The sequence below is a fragment of the Lagopus muta genome, chromosome 1 (assembly GCF_023343835.1).
Source record: "Lagopus muta isolate bLagMut1 chromosome 1, bLagMut1 primary, whole genome shotgun sequence".
Taxonomy (NCBI): Eukaryota; Metazoa; Chordata; class Aves; order Galliformes; family Phasianidae; genus Lagopus; species Lagopus muta.
In genome coordinates this window covers 114,293,854-114,317,994 of record NC_064433.1, presented here as the reverse complement: position 1 = coordinate 114,317,994, position 24,141 = coordinate 114,293,854, and the positions used below count along the sequence as shown (strand labels likewise).

At 35.2% G+C, this 24,141-nt stretch overlaps 1 protein-coding gene across 19 annotated transcripts in view; it reads right to left on the bottom strand.

The window, feature by feature from the left end:
* DMD (dystrophin) overlaps positions 1-24,141 on the bottom strand; it is a 1,043,969-nt gene that overhangs the window by 229,029 nt on the left and 790,799 nt on the right. For all 19 annotated transcript variants that reach the window (XM_048931232.1, XM_048931479.1, XM_048931663.1 and 16 more), the window contains one exon: positions 9,938-10,127. In XM_048931232.1, coding sequence (XP_048787189.1) covers positions 9,938-10,127 — 190 coding nt within the window. The remainder of the gene's footprint in view (positions 1-9,937; positions 10,128-24,141) is intronic.

Below are 24,141 nucleotides of genomic sequence, written 5' to 3'. Positions count from 1 at the left end.
TTGGTCTCGTCTACCTCCTCAAAAGAATTGTCCTATTTAGAAATCTACTGAATGGTGTGAGATACATGGAGCTATAAGCTCTTCTTCAATCTTATGAAAAGGAGAAGCTTGAGAAGCTTGTAGCATTTCTGAGAGGACATTTTTCTCATTACAATCCTAAAACTTTTTGTTAAGTATGCAGAACTTGGCTCTGAAAAGCATTTATGATTTTACTTCATTCTTTTCTTTTAGTCTTTAAGTTGCCTGCCTTCTGAAATACTCATGAAGGTATCTGCCCTACGACAAAATTTATCCTCATTTATGCATTCTGTATCATTTATGCTTTCTATACTAAAATGTTAATAATCACAGCACAAACATTTCTATTTTCACCTGTCTTGGGAAGATATACATCTGGTCTCATTAACCAAAGATTCTGTGCATGTCAGCTATATGTTTTTTATAGTGCAGTGTTTTAATCATCAGATTAAAAAAAAAAAAAAGTTAAAAACTACTGTTTTTTTTTTTTTGTGTGTACAGAGTTCTAATTGATTATTCGCTTTTCAAATAAATGTGTTATGAACAATGAGATCTAAATGAGAGAACAAAATGACAGATTGTACTGTGCCAGTGAGTGCCAATGACTGCAGAAGATCAATTGGCAAAAATCTTCAAAGTTTTGCTAGCCATTCAATTTTATTCCCTTCCCTTCAATTTGTTGGGTTACACTGAAACATGGCATGGGTTCAACACAGGCCACAAAACAGCCCATCCATGCTCTCTTCATTGAATTTGGGGTATCTTGTTTTAGAAGGGCCTGCATAGGGATGTTATATACTAAGAAAATTATAAGGCCAGAAGAACATGAAAGAATTTGGACCTAATTTATTGATTTTTTTTTTTTTGTTAACAACTGCAAACCATCCAACCTGTGATTCTCCATGCTCTCCTCTAATATACAATGCAATCTCATACTTGATACTGCAGAAGCTTTTTTACCTAATACGTGTTTGAAAAATCTGTGTTTAGGGCTTGTAGAGTTTGAAAATTGATTCTTTTTGTTGCTTGTAGGAAGAAAAAAGTGTTGATTTGCAACAGTGATAGCATGCATGCCTTTCTCCCCAGGGAGGTGGTTGAGTCATCATCCCTGGATGTGTTGAAAAACCGTTTGGACGTGGTGCTCAGGGACATAGGTGATTGTTCCCCTATATTCAGCACTAGTGAGGCCGCACCTCGAGTACTGTGTCCAATTTTGGGCCCCTCACTGCAAGAAAGATATTGAGGCCCTGGAACGTGTTCAAAGGAGGGCAACAAAGCTGGTGAGGGGTCTGGAACACAGGGCTTATGAAGAGAGGCTGAAGGAGCTGGGAATGTTCAGCCTGGAGAAGAGGAGGCTCAGGGGAGACCTCATTGCTCTCTATAACTTCCTGAAGGGAGGTTGTAGTGAGCTGGGGGTCGGCCTCTTCTCTCGTGTCATTAGTGATAGGACCAGAGGGAATGGTTTCAAGCTACGGCAGGGGAGATTCAGGCTGGACATTAGGAAGTATTACTTTTCAGAAAGGGTGGTCAGGCACTGGAATGGACTGCCCAGGGAGGTGGTGGAGTCACTGAGCCTGGGGGTGTTCAAGGAAAGGCTGGATGTTGTGTTGAGGGACATGGTTTAGTGGGAGCTATTGGGAATAGGTGAACGGTTGGACTGGATGATCTTTTAGGTCTTTTCCAACCTTGGTGATTCTATGATTCTATGATTTAGAGGAGGGTTGTTAGAGTTAGGATAGGATTGTTAGGTTGCAGTTGGACTTGATGATCTTTAAGGTCTTTTTCAACCTGAGCAATTCTATGATTCTATGATTATTTCTATTACAACATTGGCAACTACTAAGGCAATGACTATACTACCAAGTACAATCTTCAAGTTTCATGCAAGTCAATTTCACATGCTGTAAGACTTACTCAACACAAACCGGAGCATGACAGATGAGAAAATTTGATCAAAATATATGTTATGGATTAAAACATATATATCTATATAGCTACACCCTAGGCAGTTCAATTATAATACTGTTTTTATTTTAAGATGCTACTCTTACTGACTGATCTTTTGCAAAGTAGCTGTCTTCTGTAAAAAAAATTCATGGAGTTCCAAGGACATCTGGAAATTCTTCCTGAAGTTTCACTATTAAAAGAAGGGATGTGAAGAGTGATGTCCCTGTGTTTGATATAATCTTTTCCTACTTATTAGAATACTGAACAACTCATGCTTAAGTCCTGGTTTTATTCTCAAAGCTCAAAATATGCTTTGAGACAGCAATATTTAATATAATTATTAACTTATTAAGAATTAACAAAGAAGAGGCACATGGGTTCTTCGGTTCTCCTGGTTTTTGTGGATTTTTCCCCATTTTTTAAATGTTTATCTGAGGAGAATTAAGAGTAGATCTCATTTTTTCCTTCTTTGTTAATTCTTTATATAATTCAAATACATTTTAAGGACCATTCTGCTAGTGTGCTCAATATACTTTTTAAGAGAAAAACTGTAAGTCAAGTAATCATATGTTATTTAACACATTTGACAAACAGGATTTTTCTTCTAATTTAACAGTGATAGTACACATAAATTAGGAAATTAAATGAGAAATTTCTTTGTTCTTGCTTACAAACACCAACAATATATGTGAGATTCCTGTCAATTAAGAGTTGATTATTTTCCCTAGGAATAACTTTTAAGATCATAGTAAAGTAATCATTTTACCTGCTGAAAGAAAAACAGCATTGATTAAGGTTTTATTCTGATTTTAGGGGAGTTCAGAGACAGAGATGCAAGAAGCAGCATAACATACACTGCTATATCCACTAAGCTTCAGCTTCAATCCATTTACTGTTTTTATAATGAAGACTGCCCAAACCAAACCAGTAAAAATGAAGCCTGACTAGTAAAATAATGATAATGATGATGATGATAATAAAGTGACAACATCTATGTCTCTGTTTTCATGTTGCTTTCCGAGCCACTCTGATATAGCCAGTTAAGAACAACAGCTGTGCCACTTCCTTTCCCACTGAGAATCAGCATCTAAAAACTCTCTGTGAATTTATTCAGCTTTCCACTAACACAGCACCATGAAATAACTTTACACAGCTGCTTCATTTTTCAGCTTTTCTCGATGGTATCCCCTCTGTGCCCTGAAAACTCTTTTTTTCAAATCTTATCCCATAACAAAGATCATCACGATATAGAAACAACACTGAAATAGCCACTGTTATTTGAATCAAGCAAAATCACAGTCTCAAAAGATAGCAAGAATACCGCTATATCAAAATTTTAAGATGCTGCTTGACCACATGCTGTGCTGTTAAGCAGTTTTTTTAATAAGACCTACTTCTCAAAGAAGGAAAAAGGCAGTACAGACCAGGAAGCCCAATGCAGATGACAAACTGTAGTAATATAAACAAACAACTGAACTGATTTTCAGAATTGATCACTGGAATGCATTTGAAAGAATTACCCATATGTGCATCTTATTTATTTTTTTTTAAACGTCAAGCGTCAAACATAATCTGTGCATAATGCATCTCACTGATTTTACCACTTCTAACTGTTTTTACAACATTATGTATTATATATTCTTTGAACCAATAATGTTCTTATCTCTACACCTTTATATCAGTACATTAATCATATTGTAATTGAGAGGTAAGACATTAAACTACTTGGCCATTTATTCTACTGGAGTAATGCATCTATTACATCTATCTATGGTTCATAAAATAAAAATGAAAAGTAACACCAGAGAACCTGACTGAACATAGATACGATCCTTGTCTCGCTCTTCAGGAGCACATTTGTATATAGTACAGATCTACACATTTTCAGTGCTACCTTATTTTGTGAACTACTTCTTTCCTCTCCATCCAATCCATTCCATTACAAATAGAGCTATTAACACAAAAAACTATTTTTCTTTTCTCTTTTGTTGTTGTTGTTCGTTTGTTTTTAAACAAAATATACTGTCCTACTAGCAAACTAGGAGCTTAATGTGAGTAGCCTTAACTACAAAGACTGTAGGCTGCAAGAACTAGAATTATGCTAACAGTCCCTACTTCCTTTTCTGAAGGTACCAATTCAAATAAACAGTGCCAAGGTAAATATCACTCAAAAAAATATTATTTCAAGCATGTCACCTTTTGCAACTGAATGATGACTCCTGGGGAAATGATTATTTTAGATGTAAGAGTAATAGATTAAGAGAAAAGCTCTTGGAGGCCAAAGGTTGTGGAGTTTGATTCCACGCATAAAAGAAGAAAACCCAAATTTAATTTATGGTGCTCTGAAAAATGCTTGTTCTAGTTTCATCTCTCACATTTAGCTTTCACCTTTCAGTCTGCCATCAGTTTCTAGTAATGAGTCATTTAAAAAAATGTAATTATTTTTATTCTCCTTCCTTCTCCTTCATTTCTTTTTATTATCTGCTTTTTCTCCTCACTCATTTATACAGATTATTCATGAACTCCTGGGAAACCATTACAAAATTATCTTATAAAACAGTAAGAAGAATTTTTATTTTCTTACTCTCTTATGTTATTACTTTTCCATTTGTATATTTATGTAAAAATTAATTAGTCTGCAGAATGATTGACTGTATGACAGTGATTGTACACAATCAGACCAGAGATCTCAAAAACGCTTAAGACAGGGAGGCATCTCTGGAGGTCATCTGATCTAATCCCACTGCTTGTGGCAGGCTGCTTCAAGCCATGTCCAGCTAGATTTTGTAGATATTCAAGAATGGAGACAACACAAAGCCTCTGGATGACGTTTTGTGATTTGACCACTCTAGTTTTGTTTTTCCTTATGGAACCTTCAGTGTTTCAGATTGTGCCCACTGCCATTTGTCCTGTCATTGGGAACCACTGAGAAGAGCCTGAATCCTTCTTATTCCCCCCTTCATAAGCTCCAGAGCCACTAAACATTAATTGGCTATGAGGGAGTCTTCTTGCTGCTCAGGAGAGCTGTGACTATCAAAACTGAAACTGTTCATATGTTCATAGAGTTTTCATTTGATCAGTTTGATCTTTGCTTTTAACAACAAAGAAATGATCATCCTCCACCAATTAATAAAATGAACACTTATTGACAAGGCATTTTAAAAATAGTATTATTTAAGTATTTCACAAAATCCATGCCGTAACTTTTCACTTTGAGACAGTATTTTGCCCTGTATCAGATAAGGCTGTCATAGCACTTGCAATAAGAAATATATTTAGGGATTTATCTTCTACTTCTGATGGAGTAGGATGTGTCTGACTATTGCTATTACATTTCCTGTGGAGAAGACTATATTTCAGAATTGGTATCTGGCTGGTGTAATAGGTAAATATGGAGTATTAGATTTAAAAACAAACAAACAAACAAACAAACAAAAAAAAACATGAGGGAAGATGATCATGCTTGATTTTCAGTTTTCAGAGCATGATTTCAAGCAAAAGTGAAGAAGTATCTCAAAATCTAGACTGGAAGCACCAGAAAACTAATTACTATCAAATAATTACTAATTAAGTCAACTGATCTGAGTGAGAATGTTAGAAATACTTTTCTCTATTAGTCATGACCTAATCTGTACACCATCTAATAAAATTAAGTGTGATGAGCAATCATAAGTAAGTTATGAAATTGAGCTGCAAAATTTTATTCTCTTAAAATATCTGTTCTGCTTTTTAAAAGAGTAGAGTGAGGAATGTGTATCTACTTCATCTTTGTACTGTCGAGAAAACAGTTGCCTGGAAATAGTAAGAATAGCCAAACACCTCTGAAGAATTGAGAGAAACAGGAAAGCAAAAAAAAAAAGCCAAACACACCAATAAAGCTTTGCCTGAAGTTCATGTACCTTGTTTTAGCTACTGTGGAAAAATATTGTTACTGTTCATACTGCACATTTTTAAGTGTAACTTACAGCACTACATATTTTTCTTATTATTAACACCAAAACTCCTGAATCTGATGGAAAACTATCTAGATCATAGGTTAAGTGAGCATGAAGATGGTAAAAATTGATACACGTTCCAAGCCAAAGCTATTAAGACTGCCTCATTTATCTTAGGTTGTCATACTTTTAATCTTTATCAGTCAACACTGTAGATTACTTCGGATATATCTGGTAATCCGTAAACAGAATAGAAGCACACTCTAGTTACTGTTAAAATAGGTTTATGTGCAGTATTCTTTGTCAAATTTCAGTGATAAAATACATAAGTAAATTCACCTACAGGCTTAATATAAAGTGACTGCATTCATAAAATACTAAGATAAATCCACAACGATGTAAAAATTACATTTAGTATTTAATAACCTGTATAAAATGTCACATAGAATTATTTCTGTAAAGATGAATGGGAGGAGTAATTAACGCAGTTGAGAATTTGTATCTCTTAGAAATATGAAAATGAAAAGGAAAATTCATTATTTTCATCTCTCCCACATATTTATATATCAAATAAGGCCTGATAGGGACACATGATACATTTAGACAATACAAATCAGCACATAATCGTTCAACTCTTTGAAGAAACTGGTTTTTATCCTTGAAAATCCTCCCAGAAAGTGTTTTGAAAGTGTGAATCACCTCAATTACTACATTGCAGTCAATTCAGACAGGTGATGCATAGAAATACAAGCTTACATAAGCAAACCAAGTATTTATAGTGCAACCATTTGATATAATATACATCATCATGTAATTAAAATGTGGTTATGTAAGCCTCACCTTCTCCCTGTGCTAATGAATGAAGTGCCGAGCATCAGGGGAAGATGAATATTAGTGACATTTGATCAAATTGTTTCTAATGTGTAAAGAAAAGGAAACGCTCAGAAATGAGAGATTTTCCCAGACAAACAATTCCTGCTGTGCTTTCAGGGCAGCAAAACATTATTTTCATAATAACAATGAGAATGTAAAGCAAAAAGCTGATAGATCACCAAGGGTAAGACAAATAAATATCTTCAGTGACAAGGAGATAAAGCTACTACTGAGCTCACAAATTTAGTTTTTTTCATTATTTGTAGGTAAAATTGTTCATCAAAGCACTGATTTACATCTATTGCCTAAAAATAGCAAATTAATGCAGAGTTGTAACATCTCATTGCACATATTTTCACAGTCTGCATGTCCATGCAACTTCATAAAGAACAAGACTGCAAATCTAACTGCATCTATTGCACTTAAATGTAACTTCTATAAACTCCATAAGCCTAAATAGTCAAACTTTCTTTCAAAAGATTGGGAGATGGTGATCTTTAATCAGAAACTACCTATTCTGTTTTTTACTCCTACGATCTGCACCTGGCCTACCTGGTGAGAGAAAAAAAATATATATATCTGATTTCAAGTGGAAAACCAAGAGTCAATTGGAAAAATGCAACTGTAGCTGAAAGCAGTTCAAGCCTTTCCTACGCTGGGGTAGGGCACAAGGAAGACACGTACTGGGCAGCTCTCTGGGTCGATTTAGATACGTATAAACATGTATATTTACAGACATATCTCCAATGGCACAGACAGCAGTATGGCTGCAAATCTTCCTTCCAGGATCTTTTTGCAATGATCATTATAATATACTCTCTGCTGTTGTGGACCAAATTCTTTCTCTCTAATTACTTAATTCTCCTGTAACGTATTTTTGAGTTTTCTGCTTTTCTTCTTGATTCAATGAGTTATCTACATACACGAGTAAAAATTCCCACTCTTTAATATCCTGGCTTGGATTATTCTGGCTTCATAAAAAAAATGAAACAAGACAATTCTACCAGCTATTAGAAAGATAGCAATCAGGCTCCATTCAGGAGAAGGGCATTTGAAAGCCACTTCTGCTTGTGAATTATGAGATTTCTTCAGGAGGCTTAAGAATGACATAAAGAGGCTGACAAAAACCGAGATAGGCAGATAACACAGGAAGAAAACCAGGTCCATCTAACAGACGCAGATCAATACGAAGATACAAAGAATTTAAAAAACCACCACTGTCAAAATATTTGCTCCTTTAATTACCAATTCTAACCCAAAGCCCATATGTTTTGTGCTACTGCTGGACACATACATATGAATCTTTGAGAAACAAAAGACAGTAGAACTGCGGCCTTTTTTTTTCCCCCCCCCCCCCCCTCAGCATACTAATATTTCTTTAAAGATATATATTTTTTCTCGTACAGCCAAGGTTAGTGAACAGAAAGATTCTAGCTTTTTAGAAATGAAATGGCAGCTGCAGTGTAGTTTTCATCTTTCTTTCTTTAGAAGACTTGATACTTACATACCAAAAATAGGGAAAGAAAAAAACCAAAATTTTCATCTTTCATCTCAATTTAAGAGCATAAAAGAGAAAAAAAGCTTACAGTCCAAAGTAATTGTTTACATGATGGAATTGTAACTATTTTTATGTTTTTATTTTTGAGGGGAAGGACTTGTACACATTTATTTTTCCTTTCGTCTATGAATGCGGACATTACCTATATGGAAATTTACAAAAAAAAGTTATTAGATGGAACTTTAATTACTAGATGGATAAACAGGTCTACAAAGCTCCAGTACATTCAAGAACAAAACTTTGACCTAAATTTTTAGGAATCTCTTTTTTTGACCAATAATCCATTTTTCAGTGATCACATGGGAAAAACAAACAAAAAAAACTTTGGCAAATACCTGGTAATTCCATTGTTTTAATACCACCAAACCTAATCTACAAAATATAAAAAGACAGCTTGTACTGAAGATTAACTGCTCAGTAGAGCACTATTATCCACACACAAACCTGCTCCCTGGGTTCATGCCAACTGAATTCAGAAATACATGGAGACTTCAGATGTCTAAGCGTACAGTACAACTATTATAAAGAAAGCTCACTATTAAAAATGGCTCAGATCTTGCTTCTGTACAACACCACGACTGTTGGTTCAAAACTCTAGCATAACACAATTTAGTAGCAGTTCAGTCATAGAGTTAAAACCATGGGTTAATACAATAGTGCCAAAAGAAGGTATTAATACTTCCATTTAGTATGCATATAACCACTTATAAATATGATTTTTCACATTATGTTTTTCAGAAATAAACCAAAAAACAGAGTCTTCACTGACTGGAATATCAGGTTTGGAATGCACTGTCAACATAAAAATCATCTAATTTGTTTGATAGGATCCTGCCCTCTAAAACAGCCAGTTAACCTCATATTTAAGATATTTAAGAACTCATGCAGACATACACACATTCCTCTCAATAATAATGAGGACAGTATAATGAAAGTATAACAACAGATCCTGAAGAGCACCATCTCATCATTTATTCTTCTTTCTCCTCTGAATTCTCTCGAACACCAAATACAACATTTACTCTCTTTATTAAGATTTTTGGTTCTCACTGAACAACTCTCTGAAAATTGTCCAGATACTCTCTATGGCAATTTTTATTGTTATCTCTTTTTGTTATTGTCACAGAAAATGGTGACAATGATCAGCCAAACACCTGATTAACATTTAACACATTTGAAAGTAATGGATGAAAACTAATTCAGTTAAGCTACACAGAATAAACTTGAAACTATTCATGTGATCTCTATAAATATCAGACATGCTTAAGAAACTATCATCTGTCATTTGCTCAGTTCAAGACTGTAACATGGCAGAATAATTCATTTTTATTATTTAAAAACACTAAACTAAGCACCCACTTCAACAAAGTTTCCTTTCTGATCTGTACTTCAAGACACCACTTCAAATTCAATATATGATGAAAGATGTCAGATAGAATCACTGTAACTGACCTTAGATCTCTCCAACAAAGCAACACTTAAGGGTTAGCAGCAGTCAGATTCTTTTTTTCAGTACCATTTCGATTTTGTTGAGTAGCTGCACACTGGGGAAAAAAAAGTCTCATTGGATAACAGACATGCCTCTGAACTGAAGCACCTGACTTACCTGCCACTGTTTCATGAGCTCCCGAACCATCTGGGGATCTTCTAGTGTCTTTTCTTTGCGTGTAGCATCCTGCAGGACATTAGCAGTTGTTTCAGCTTCTGTAAGCCATGCGAGGAACTTTTCAAGATCCAGGTAGAATTCCTGCAACATCAGTAGGGCTGATTCCAGTGCAGCTTCACGTTCACTAACCCTGTGCAATACAAGAAGTCAAATGCAGCACACACAGGAAGAAAACAAGCATCAAATATTAAATAAAAAATATAACAAAGACACACTGTGCATATTTCACTTATGAATCAAGATAAGTGTCTGCAGATACGTTAGTTACAGTGATATACTCATACTGTGCTTTTGGCAGGTAGAGGCTGTTCATGTTTTCTTTTTAAATCTTTTCTTCTTAGAAGGAATAACTAAAAGCCAAGGAAATAGCTACTTCATTGTTCGAAAAAATCATACTTGAAAAATACACAATATAAAAAAAATACCCTACTGTTTTTATAAAGGATTGTTTTCTTCGTTGTCATTAGGAATACTGTAGTGAAGCCTGTTTATTTTTAGAAAGCACAAAATAGTTCCTGGCCTCTGAACAGTGTGATGAATTTAATTATTAGTTTTTAAGGCTTGAAGTCTCTGGAAATTGCATTCAACAGCTTATGCCCTAATAACACTAAAAAGGTGCTACTGTTTTCTAATTTTAAAAAATATGAATGAGATATGAATTGCAAAATATCAGTTATGTGATAAAAGAGAGTTTTTAAATGCGAAGACAAATACTCTTTGGTGAGAATCTAAGATGTAAACTGGGCAAGTAATCAAAAAGCCCCAGCAATTCTGGTGCTGTCAAATCTTCTCATGTATTTGTGTTGAATCAGCATTACTGTGGAAGGTAGGCATCCTACATGGACACACGAAGATTTTACATTAATCTTGATCTAAATAAGGATTTAGAGAAGAGAAAAAGTATAATACACTGTTCATTACTGTGAGTTTGTCATGGCTATGTCGCCACAGTATTACATGTATATTTGTACAGTATGATGACTGAGTACTTTTTGAAGCCCAAACAACACTTAGTAAAACTACATGATAATTTACGCTACTTCATGTGGAATGAATGCAATTTGATACACACCAATATTTAGGCCAGACATATATGGTGATCTGGGTATTTCTAGATGGATTTGTAATGTAGTTACAGTTGTCCAGGTAGACACTAAGATACAAGTTCATCAGATATAAAATTTATAAGGTGGCAATTCATCATAACTTTATCAGATGGGACTGAGAAGTTCTTAAGTTTTAATCTCTATTTGAAATTGTGTTTTCTTGTCCTGCAGAGATAGTAAACTCCAAGAACTAATACTATCATACTAAAAGCTACTGTATTAGCTAATGTTAGAAAATAACTTAAAAAATGAGACGAGATTTGCCAATTGTCTCTAAGAACATGTTTTTCTAACAAACATATATGTAAGATGCAACAGAAAATGTAAGAACAGAAAAATTCAGTCAGTCGAAGTACAGAAGAGGACAATTGCTTCATTACATTTAGACAAGCAAACCACACTAAGAGACAATTTCACAATAGCTACCTCATTTCTGCCATATTTTTCATCCTTCATGATCTTAGTCATTCTTCTCAAACATCTTATAAGAAAAGTAATTTATTCTTGGATTTTATTTTATTCAAAAACTGAGAAAGCTATTGAATGTCCCATCTCTCTTCAAGCTACAAAGTCATTCAGAGATAGTTTAAAACTTAAGACACTGACTGGACTTTGATCTCAGATTCACCTGTCACCAACTACAAGAATTGTCTATGTAAGAACTGTCTTCCAGCCTGGTACAACATAGCATGTATTAGAATACATCCCCAGGGGTCTCTTAAGACGAGAGAGAAATACAGCTTCAGAATAGTGGAAGACATCTCTTGCTCAAATTTATTTTCCATGTATATAAAGCAAGTTTGTGCTTAAGCCACTATTCACATTCGTAACAACTGCTATTAAAAAAGTCTGATCTTTTATTAAACTAAAAACATAATTTCATAGATATCATAGCTATCTACACCAAAATACATTAAATCAGAATAAACACAGAAAAGAAAAAAAAAAAAAAATAAGATCCACAAAATCTTTTGCCTGGAATATGTTGACTGTAATAATGTTTAGTTCAAAAATAGCATCCCATTTGTTTAATGTACATAAATCAAAAAAATGTTTTATCCAGTTCTTCACAGCACAGTTCTATTCTAAGATATGCTTTATACTGCTATTCTAATTCAATTTGAAGCATGTAATAGATAATATCAGCACATAAAGCCTTTGCAAAATCAGGCAAAACAGTTTGTTCACATTCAAGTTCTTCAAAACATTAAAGGCACATTGTAACTTACAAGCCACCAAGCAACAGAATCAGAATCATAGAATCATTCAGGTTGGAAAAAACCTCCAAGATTGTCTAGTCCAATCATCAGCCCATCCCCACCATGCCCACTGACCCATGTCCCTCAATGCCAGTTCTCCATGTTTCTTGAACACCTCCAGGGACAGTGACTCCACCGTCTACATGGGCAGCCTGTTCCAATATCTCACCACTCTTTCTGAGAATATTTTTTTCCTAATATCCAATCTGAACCTCACCTGGTGCAACTTAAAAATATCACCTCTCATCTTATCGATGTTACCTGGGAGAAGATGTGGAGAAGAGAGCGATAAATTCTCCCTGAGCATCCTCTTCTACAGAGGAAACCAACCCAGTTCCCTAAACCACTCCCCGTAAGACCTGTGCTCCAGATCCCTCACAGCTTCATTGCCCTTCTCTGGATGTGCAACAGGGCCTCAATGTCTTTCTTGTAGTGAGAGGCCCAAAACTGAACACTGCACTCAGGGTATGGCCTCACCACGACTGAGTGTGGAGGAACAACCACCTCCCCGCTCCTGCTGACTACACTATTTCTGATACAAACCAGGATGCCATCGACATTCTTGGCCACCTGGGCACACTGCTAGCTCATGTTCAACCTAGTATCAAACAGTACCCCCTGAGTCCTTTACTTCCATGCAGCTTCCCTGCCACTCTGCCCAAAGTCTGTAGCATTGCATGATTATTATTGTGACCAAAAGGCAGGAGTTGGCAATTGGTCTTGTTGAACTTCATCCCATTGGCCTCAGTCCAGCTATCCAGCCTATCCAGATCCCTCTGCAGGGCTTTCCTACCCTCAGGCAGATCAACCTTTTCTCCCAACTTGGTGTCATCTGCAAGCTTACTCAGGGTGCGCTCAACCCCCTTGTTCAGGTCATCAATAAAGATATTGAAGAGGACAAGCTCTAGCACCAACCCCTAGGGAACACCACTCATGACCATTTGTCAGCTGGATTTAACTCCATTTACCACCATTCTCTGGGCCCGGCCATTCAGCCAGTTCTTTACCCAGCAAAGAGTACACTCATCTAAGCCACACACTGCCAGCTTCTCCAGAAGAATATTGTGAGAGGTAGAGTCAAAGGCTTTGCTGAAGTCTAGGTAGAATATGTCAACAGCCATTCACTCATCCACCAGGCAGGTCACCGAGTCATAGAAAGAGATGATGTTGGTCAAGCAGGACTCGCCTTTCATAAACCTATGCTGGCTGGGTCTGTTCCTTTGGCTGCCACAGAGGTACTGCATTATCATAGTCAAATGATCTGCTATATGATCTTCCCCAGTACTGAGGTCAGGCTAACAGGCCTGTAGTTCCTTGGACCTTCCTTCTGATTCATCTTATAGACATTAGCAAGTCTAACTCTAGTAACGATATCCTGCAAATACACAGTGAGGAGTTTAGGGAAAAAAAAAATGGAGGGGTGGGGAGTAGGGGAGAGTATCTCAGGACTTAAAGTTTCTCCATACATAAGAACACAAGCACAGATACAAAAAATTAGAAGGAAGAATTATTAGAAGTATTACTCAAAATCAGGATTTATTTTTTTAAAGAAACTTACAGACTACATTACAAAATACAGCAATTTACTGATCTGAGTAAAGAAGGAGGTTTTAATTATGAATAATCCACTAGTACTTCTATGATACACAGAAATCTTACAGCCCATCTTACTCTCAGACCGCAAAAGTCTTCTGCTTATCTACAAACTTCCTAATACACTCATCAGAAAATATTTAGTACTTTGCTTTTTAAATTTTGCTAAGCCTAGCATTCACATACATCGTAACTTTACAGTGTATCAATAAGCTTCATTCTATTTGGCATTCTAATTACTTCAAAATTATGAGTTTAGAATTCAGAAAAGGTCTAAAAATAAAGAATAAAGATGAATATAAAATCCAGCATGTGGTAAGGTGCCACATAAAATTATAGCAGAGACTTAAATACATATATTGAACAGGAAATTATTCACAAAAGCAAAATAAAGCTGTTTTCTTGTTACTTTGTAACATCAAAATGTGCTTAATTTTGTAGTGATTGCTAACTGTAAGAACAGAACAAGAAGCAGAGAGACTCAATGGTAGAAAGACTACAAAATACTGCTGCAATACTGTAAGATGTTCAAGGAATAATGATTTTTAACCAGATGATCCTTCTTTTCTCTGTTCTACTGCAATACAAAAATATCATATCCCTGGGAGAAATACTGATGGTGGAATTCATCTTATTTTGATCTACACATTCAGAAGACAGGCAACAACACTCCCCCTGCAAAACACAGAGGCACACATTTCTGGAATTTAATTCCTCCTCCTCCCTCTCTCTCTCTCTACAGATCTGTTGAACTAGATTCAAGGTCAATTTTTTTTTCTCTTGACTACGTTGCTAGGTTACATGACTAACTTACATATTATGAAGCTTAAAATTTACACAATTAAAGACAGATGAGATAGTTCACAGTCTAGTCTGGGGACCAATTTTTAAGACCAAGTGACATCAGTGATAGAGAACTGACCAATTCTGATTATCACACATTTTGTTAAACAGAAATCATGGTGCTCTTTTCAAATGTATTGGCTGAAAGTTTCAAATAGGAATAAAGTGAAAGCATCTCAGATGAAGTAAGTCACACAAAATGTGCAAATGTGCACCTCTGTATTCACAGAAAAAGGTTAGCAAAGATTGAAAAAAATAGCAGCCTCCACTGCAAGACACTGGTAGAACAGGAAGAACTTTTAGAGCTTGTACTTTGAAATACAGCTGTTTACAAGTGCTTGAGAAGATAAAGAAGTTAAAAATGAAGTTATCTGCAGTCTGTATGATATTTAAGTCTGTAAGCAAGTTACTGTATTTTTAACTAAATTAACTAAAAGTTAACTAAGTTAATTAAAATTGACATTATCTGTACTGTGTTACACAAAATCACATAATCATAGCAGGTTCCTTACAGGAGGTTGAGCAGGAGAGTGTCCTTGTGGGTTCTGAGTATCTCCAGAGAAGGAGACTCCATAACCTCTAGTTTGGGCAGCCCATTCCAATACTCTGTCACCCTTAACATAAAGAAGTCCTACAATACTTGAAATTAATCATTCACATTCTTTGAACATCTGTCTATTTGAGTTTGTAACGCTTATTTACCTTACAACATATGTGTCAAGAGTCAGTGCTTAATGTTTTCAGATGCTCAGTTAAAAAGAAACTGTTAAGTGCGGTGCATTATGCCCAATATACACTACACTATGTACTGTAGAGAACGCATACAGAAACATCTTGAAGAAGAGTGAGCACGGAAATATTTATAAAGGACTAACAGAAATGTATGTTCTGCAGGTGTTTCTTTAAGGGTAATAGAGTGGAGAAATACAGCATCATTCAACCTTCAACAGATCACTAAATCACACTTCCATCTGCAGGCTGTGGTGATCTACTGTTATTGCACTGTGTTGTAAAATAAAACAACCTGGACTACCGGCTGGCAAAACATCAGTAAAAGGTTTACTTCTGCTCTTCATGTGCCTTGGTGTAGAACTGTATTTTCTCCTTTTTGACATTACTATTCTACACAGTAAAAGAAAAAACAAAACAAAACAAAACAAAAAACCCCTGCTACCTCAATTTTCTTTTTTTGTGGCCAGCTATCAGAGGACAATTTGAGTTACATATGTCTGCCTACTAATGATGGAAACAGTTTACACTTCTTCCATGAGGATCGTAGCACTTCTGCTTCTTTCTGACAAAGAAGCAACTGCAAAACTTTATGGTAAGATTTAATTTTTCTTACAAAATACACTTAAGCTCTTACTACTAACTTTTCTTCAACTGCTTTAACTTGAACTGATAATGAAGCAATCATAAAGAGGTAGGATAATTTAACCTCTGGCAGAGTGGAAGCAGTAAGAGATGTCACAGATATGAAGAGAAAATGACTACCAATTTTCAATTCAGAAATGTAACATGAAATCCTAAAAATAACTCATCTTTGATAGCATTTTAAAACACAAATTCAAAATAAACCTTATGAAGTTATTTTTGGACTTCTGCTTAGAGAAATTTCCTTCCAGAACATAGCAATTTATATTTTATAGTGACAATTAAAGTTATTATATGTTAATACATGATTGATTATCAAATTAACTCTGGAATGCCTCTGAAAACCATTCTCTAATTCATTATCTGAAATAGTTATTCCAAGCTAACAGAATAACTTCTTATAATATTATCTGTATATAACTCCATCTTTGAAATGACTTCTGTGTAGCAAAGACAAGAAAGCTGCAAAGTGCACCTAAGGACAGAGCTACAAAACCAGCATCTGAATTTCTCCAGAGAACAGAGTTCAGATGTAGCTGACTCTTAACCAGAGGCTCTTGGTTCTCACTGTTCTGGGTAAGGAACCAGGAAAGCTTTGATGTAATGCTACAGAATTTTGAACTTGAAAGATTGTCTCTCAGGTTTTTTCTATTATTTTGTGCTTTTGTCCTTCCGTATAAAGACTAAGGGACAAGCCTGATGAAAAATCAACTTCTAAAAAGACAAAAGTAGCCTTCTGGACATCTCCGTCTGATCTTTATCCCTGACAATACTTCCATGAAGACAGCTGAGTTGGAGAACTGAAGAGGAGGAAAGATTTTGTATCACTGAAGGAAAGATTTTTGAATGAACAAGAAAAAAATGCCCTTCTTGGGGCCTGAGGAGAAAGCTCAGGCACCACTGCGCTGATTCAGCCATCTGAAAAAGATTCCCACCACTGCCTGGGTATTTTCTGTACATATTTATTCACTCACATTTATGTTTTGACATTGTGATCCAGTGATCTACTGGGATGTAGGAAGGAAAACCTAGAAAACTACTTAGATGTTCTGCTAAGCAAGATGCAATTGTTCTGTTTCTTGGTTTGTTTGTTGTTTTTCTTTTCTTTTTTTTTCTTTTTTTTTTTCCGGAATGTTTTTCTATTGTAAAACTGCAGAACTTGAAAATACATTATAATAACACATTTCTGGTGTTTATGTACTTAAGAAAATGAATGTAGCAATAAACAGAAACTATTTCAGAAAAACAGATGGACTATTTATTTTAATATTGTTCATTGGCTGGCTTGTTCCTATTCTTATCACAGTTTTCTTAAAAACTTTCTCTTTGGGAGTCTAACAAAAATGATTTAAATAAATAGCGTTTTCCTTTGAACTCATCTCTTTGATATTGAAGACACTAAAGCAACTGAAAAGCATATATTTGAATTTAGACTGTTTGTGTTTTAATTTTCTTTATCAAAGCACCACTGATATTTAATGAGAAAGAAGGAAGAAAGGAGGAAAGTTATATGTATCCACGATGTTTCAGATCAACATGATCAACATTGGATATTAATCCACCATGTCTTCTGCACCATTATTTATCACACTGAGAATGGTTTCAAAAAGCAAAGGAAATATTGCACACCAGAGCACAAAATCACATATGTACTTTAAATAACTTCTTTTCAAACAAGCATCTGCTGATGTCAGTGCAGACGACCTATGATATCACAGAGGAAAACCCATCATTGGCCTTTTGAAACTGAACAGATCATCTGAATTCCTTTAAAAACTCATTTAAGGTTATGTTTTATGTTATTGTAAACAGTTCATGTTTACTTGGGATTTCTTACCCATTAATAAATTTTTAAGTAAAACAAATCATTTTCCAGCGAGGCAATGTTAAAAATTACTAAGTTAAAGAAAAGGGAATAAAAATAGCACACAACTGTCACAGTCGACACACAAACTATCATTAAAGATGACTTGTAGGAACAGAGTAATGTTCAAACAACATATATATATATATGTTTAAATATATATATATATATATATTTAATAGCCCTTAGTCTGAACTTTAAATACTTTATTTCCCCAAAACTAAATTATTTGAACTCACAGAATGATTACAGTCTAATTTTCTGTATGATTTGAGTAATGTTCCAAGAAAACATGGGAGATAGGATTTAATAATTCCAGTATTCCCATTAAATAGAGAAGTCAGAAAATGAAGAAATCCTAAAATCCAAACCAGACAGACAGAAATGGTCCGTTATTCTAACAGAAGAAGGAAAGAGGTTATTGTTCTCATCAGGTCCTCTTTACACTTCACAGTCTATGATTCTGTGAACTATGTTTTTCCTTGGATCCCAAAACATTTCATTTTTTGAGATTCCAACACAGTCAACATTGCCATGTCACATAAAGCATATTAATTACTCAGATATAATTTGTTAAGATACAATCTTGGCTTTCTAAGACATTGAAATGCAATTAAACCTGATGATGAAAATAATTGAGTTCTAAAGGCACTGGTTTTCGTATTCTTAATTACTGTAGAAAACTCAATTTAATAAGACTATAAAATGCACTGATGGCATTACATGAAATCAATTAGGACTCACAAAGGATACTATTAAACTGTTAGTGCAGATTTCATTTAAAACTGCAGCCTCTGAGGGTTGAGGTTTGTGGCCCAGCAGAATAGCGATTTGCTGCTGTTCAAGAGAAATAAGCCCCAGTTTCTAGACTGGAAAGCTTCCCTGGCAGCACTTACAGTTCTAATTGCATCATCTCATGTTAAGTGGCAGTAAAACTAAATAAACACCTATGTAACACATCGTTTTTCCTTCCCTAAAACCTAGATCTGAAACAGTACTCACATCACACAAAGATACTATGAGATAGACTCGAAATATCTGAAAAAACCTATTGCTGTATCAGTGTATTTTAACACACATACAACTACTAAAAACAGAAATAAAAAAAAGATGACAGTCATTGTCCAGCAAAGTGATATTTAAGTCAGAAGAAGTGATAACCAAATCTGGATAGCATCCATATAAGATAGAGAAAGGGTAGATTGCCTACTGTTTCTTATCTTGATAATCTAATACCATAATATTAGTTGTAGAAAATCACTGTATCTTGTATATTGTAATTACTGTTTACTATTAAGGTTTCAGATTCCTTCAGAAATCTGAAATTGAATAAGTTCCCCACAGTAAGGAATTAGTGGGATTGCAATAGTCCTGCTGCAGAAACACTGTAATACAAAGGGAAATATAACTGAAGATAATATGAAAATGCAGAGTAATACTTAACGATCATTAAGGAATATCTACAGAACTTGGAAGAAAACAGAGATCTAGTTTTATATATATATGTTTATATTATATATACATATATATAAAATGTTATATAATTTAACAAAAAATAGATATTATGAAATTCCAGAGCCAAATTCAGTGAGTTCAGGAAACATTCACTCAGTTCAGCAGAACTCAGTAAGTGTTTGATATAAAAACCTTTCAGAGAACATCCTAACTTCACTGAGGAAACTTCAAATGGAATGGGACATTTTGTGGTAGTTCTACCATTACTACCTTAACTCTTTTTTTCAGATAAATTTCAAAAGGTAAAAATTCTTAGCAGACAAATTCATCAAAGAGCAATTCTGGACATTTTAGACAGGCTTACATGCACCAGAACACTAAGTTTGGGAGCGAGGAGATCTGACTATGTGTGTATGAAACACCATGGCACAAGTGGATATACATAAGATTTTGCATGCTCCTATGCAATTCTGACCCTATTCCAAATGTAACTCTTAAACAGCACAATATTTGTGACGCTTTCTTCCAGTTCAAAAAGCTTTTAAATAATCATTAGTTGATTGATTAGTTGAAAATACACCTGTTTTGGCTTGTAATTCATCTTTTTGGAATCACTCATGTAAGAGTCTATTTTACATTCCAAATAAGTTATCCAAGGCTTACGGAGATCTATCTTATTTTCCTAACATAGTTACACCTGTTCTCAAATTTGTTCATAGAAATGGTTTCATAATTCTATTTTCAACTCACTGAATGAAACCAATGAAGTAGACCATAACGTCTTTTAAGGAAGCATAGCTTTATATTTCTGCTATTTAACTAACAGATAAATTCAAAACAGTCTTGTACATTACATGCATCGATGAACATTGAACTAGCTTGTATGTGAGATGACATTTCAAAATATCAGGGTTCTTGAAGCCTATTTTCTTTGTAGAAGGAACTTAGCTCACCTTTAGTAATAATTCCTTTCCACCTAGCTGCTATTTCTAAATAGAAAGCCTAACTCTTGTCAGCTCAAAGCCCCCAGAAGTGATTTTATTTGACACAATAATCATCATCGAATCTTAAGATCAAAATCTGTTTGGCAGTCTTCGTTTCAGTTCTGCTTTCCCAATTAGCTGAAAAATTTCAGTCCAGATCATCTTCCAAAAAATATGTTCACATTTACAGTTTTTCAAAGGTGAAATGGCATGGCAATACATTCTAAAATACTAACTTGATAATCATTTTATGTAACCATCTCTAGTAAATGAGATTTAAGAAAAAAAAAGTAGCATACATTGAAATGATCCTGCAAAAAATAGATCCCATCCATTACATGGATATGAAAAGCCTCAAGAAATATCAAGAGTTAACTATGGATATTTTTCCAGATGGATAGTTTTGAAAAGAAAAGTTCAAAAGAATTCCAGCCCCTCTCTGCACTATCTATTCATTAGAAAAATAATAACATAGCTTTTAACTATGGTATAGTTAAAAAAAAACAAAGTAACTTTTGATTCTGAGAGAAGTGAGTAGTAGAGAACATTTTAAGAAGTTAATAGAGAAACAGTCACATATTTGGTCACAGAAACAGAGAACGGTTCCTGTAAGTCCTTTTCTGGTGTTCAGGTGCCTCTGGATGACTGAATGATCCTATGGCATAACAGCCACTCCTCCCAGTTGAATCATCTGCAAACATGTAGAGGGTATGTTCTGTCTCTTCCATCAAAACACTAAGGAAGATGTTAAATGCTAATCTAGGATCAGATCTTGCATAGACCTTAGAGGTACTCCACTAAGGGGGCCTCCGACAAGAGTTCACGACATCAGTCACCACCTTCTCTGGGCCTGGCCATTCAGGCAGTTTACACAGAATCACAGGGATTGGAAGGGACATCAAGAGATCATTGAGTTCAACTTTCCTGCTAAAACAGGACCCCTACAGTAGGTTGCACGAATAGGCATGCAGATGGGTCTTGAATATAACAGAAGGCAACTCCATAGCCTCTCTGGGCAACCTATTCCAGTGCTTTGTCACTCTTACTGTAAAGAACTTCTTCTGCATGTTTGTACAGAATTTCCTACATACAAGCTTTAGGCTATTTCTCCTTGTCCTATCACTACACACCACTGAAAAGAACCTGGCCTCATCCATTTCTCATTTGATTCATCTCAACTGTGTACAGTTCTGGGCTCCCCAGTACAAAAAAGAATCTCTTGGAAAGAGTCCAGTGGAGGGCCACAAAGATGGTGAAGGGCCTGGTGCATCTCTCCTATGGAGAAAGGCTGAGTGAGCTGGGTCTGTTCAGCCTTGAGAAAAGAAGACTGAGAGGGGACCTGATCCAGGTCTGTAAGTATCTAAGGTGTGGGGGACAGAATGACGAGGACGGACTCTTCAGTGGTGAGTGGAGACAGGACAAGGGGAAATGGCTGGAAACTGCAGCATAGGAAGTTCTGCACAAATGTGCACAAGAACTTCTTTACAGTGAGGTGACGGAGCACTGGAACAGGCTGCCCAGGGAGGTGGTGGAGTCTCCTTCTCTGGAGATGTTCAAGACCTGCCTGGATGCCTACCTGTGCGACCTGCTGTAGGGAACCTGCTTTGGCAGGGGGGTTGGACTCGATGATCTCTGGAGGTCCCTTCCAACCCCTACAATTCTGTGATTCTGTGATTTGCCTCCCACTTCCCTTTGGATATTTATAACATTCATCAGACCCCCCCTCAGTCTTCTTTTGTCCAGGCTGAACAGATCCAGGTTACTCAGCCTTTCCTCACATGGGAGATGCTTCAGGCCCTTCAGTCCACTTCACTGTTCATATTGATTTTTTTTTTTTTTTTTTTTAACATCCTAGCACTACAAATGATTCCTAGAAATCAGATTAGAAGAGGTATGTAAACAATTAACAGGAAGAAAATTAAAGTAAAACATTAAAAATCAGAAACAGGTTTCTCAACATAATCATGAGAAAGTAAACTAAGTTTTTATTATTCTTTATTATTATTAAGCTTGTCCTCAAGTAAACTCTAGAGAGAGCTGCCTTATATTGCAATTAACAAAAACAAAGTTCAACTGATATTAATACATTCATTAGTTATGCACAGGTGAACCACAGAGAACTTGTTAACCTTCCTATTCAAAATGCAAACAAATAGATGTATAAAATGCATTACTGATCAAAGGAAACAACAGCTTGTAGCATTACTTAATCTATTCCATTCTGCCTTTGCAGTGAGGTATGTGTGCAAGACAGTATACAAATAAGCCATAAAATTGTTCTTCACTATTAAAATAGACCATCAAAAATTCCGTGTTTTAAAACAGCCATGGATCTCTAACTTTTCATACCTTACTGAATTACACACTGTATAACCTTATTTTATCTACAGGTTAAAAATACTAAGTCTTTAAGAAAATACATATTTTCAAACGTGGCATTACCATGACACGTTGTTTTTATGGATTTTTAATATGTTTATATGGAATTTTGATTTATTGGAGTAATTCATATAGTTCTTTCTCGACTATGCATACCTTTGATCTAAAATGAAGTCCTGTTATCTGTTATCCAATGCCTGCAATAGTTTGTCTCAATTACTTGAAATGCTTAAATATTTTAAAGAAAACTCTGTGTTCAAATCTGGTTGTCTCATGTGCGACAACTTACTCGAAATGACAACCTGAACAAGAGCAGCTTATTTATCTTACTAATTTTAGTAGCCCCAAATATCAAGTAGTGACAGTATTCTAGCAAATTTAATATGACTAGTTCACTTGACACAGTCTAAGCTAACCATGTCATACATGTAGCAAACTGCTGATGACACCACACAAAATGTAATAATATTCAGTTACCTTTAATATTTATGGCTAGCTAAGTGTTGCCCCTCCACAGACAGACATTACACGAAAAAATATACATTTAGAAAGTGAAACCACATAAAAATAACAAAGTACTAAGCAGCTGCATTTCAATCATTCTTGGACAAGAACAGAAATGAAGCCCTCTATGTAATATGAGTACTTAGAGAGAGATTTCTGCATTCATGTGTAAATGCAAATCTAGATTTCTTTAATAGGTGTTTTATGGTCCAATAAGAACCTACGTACTTTGGAAGATGTACTTGCCAAATTTGTATTAGAATTGATTGAAAAAAAAAAGATGAAAATGACAATAAAGCAGTATTTTTACTATCCATAGGTAAAGTCTCTACACAGGAAGCTTTCAGGAATCATGACAGGGAGGCAAAGTTTTGCTGCAAGAATGTCTTGGATAAAACAAAATAGATTGAAAAAATATACTCAAAGAAAATATTGTTTAATCTTGAACACTAGGAGCTTGTGCTAGGGAGATGCACTCGGTTTTTCTTCAGTGCATTAATTAACCATTAGGAAAAGGGTCTGAAGAGCAAGGTGGAAAATTTACTTTGGTTAGTCAAGGAAGAATAATTGGATAATTTCAGATGGTATGAATTATCAGGAATGTGATAGCATAAAGATTCAATATAGATGTGTCTCAAATACCAGCCAATACAAAGAACACTGTTAATACTATTGGGTTCTGAACTACCTGTGGCTTTGAAGAAATTAAGGATTTAAAATCAAGACCAACTGCTTAATGAAGATGTGAATAAACTCCAGCACCTGAAAGATTAGTAGAACCAAA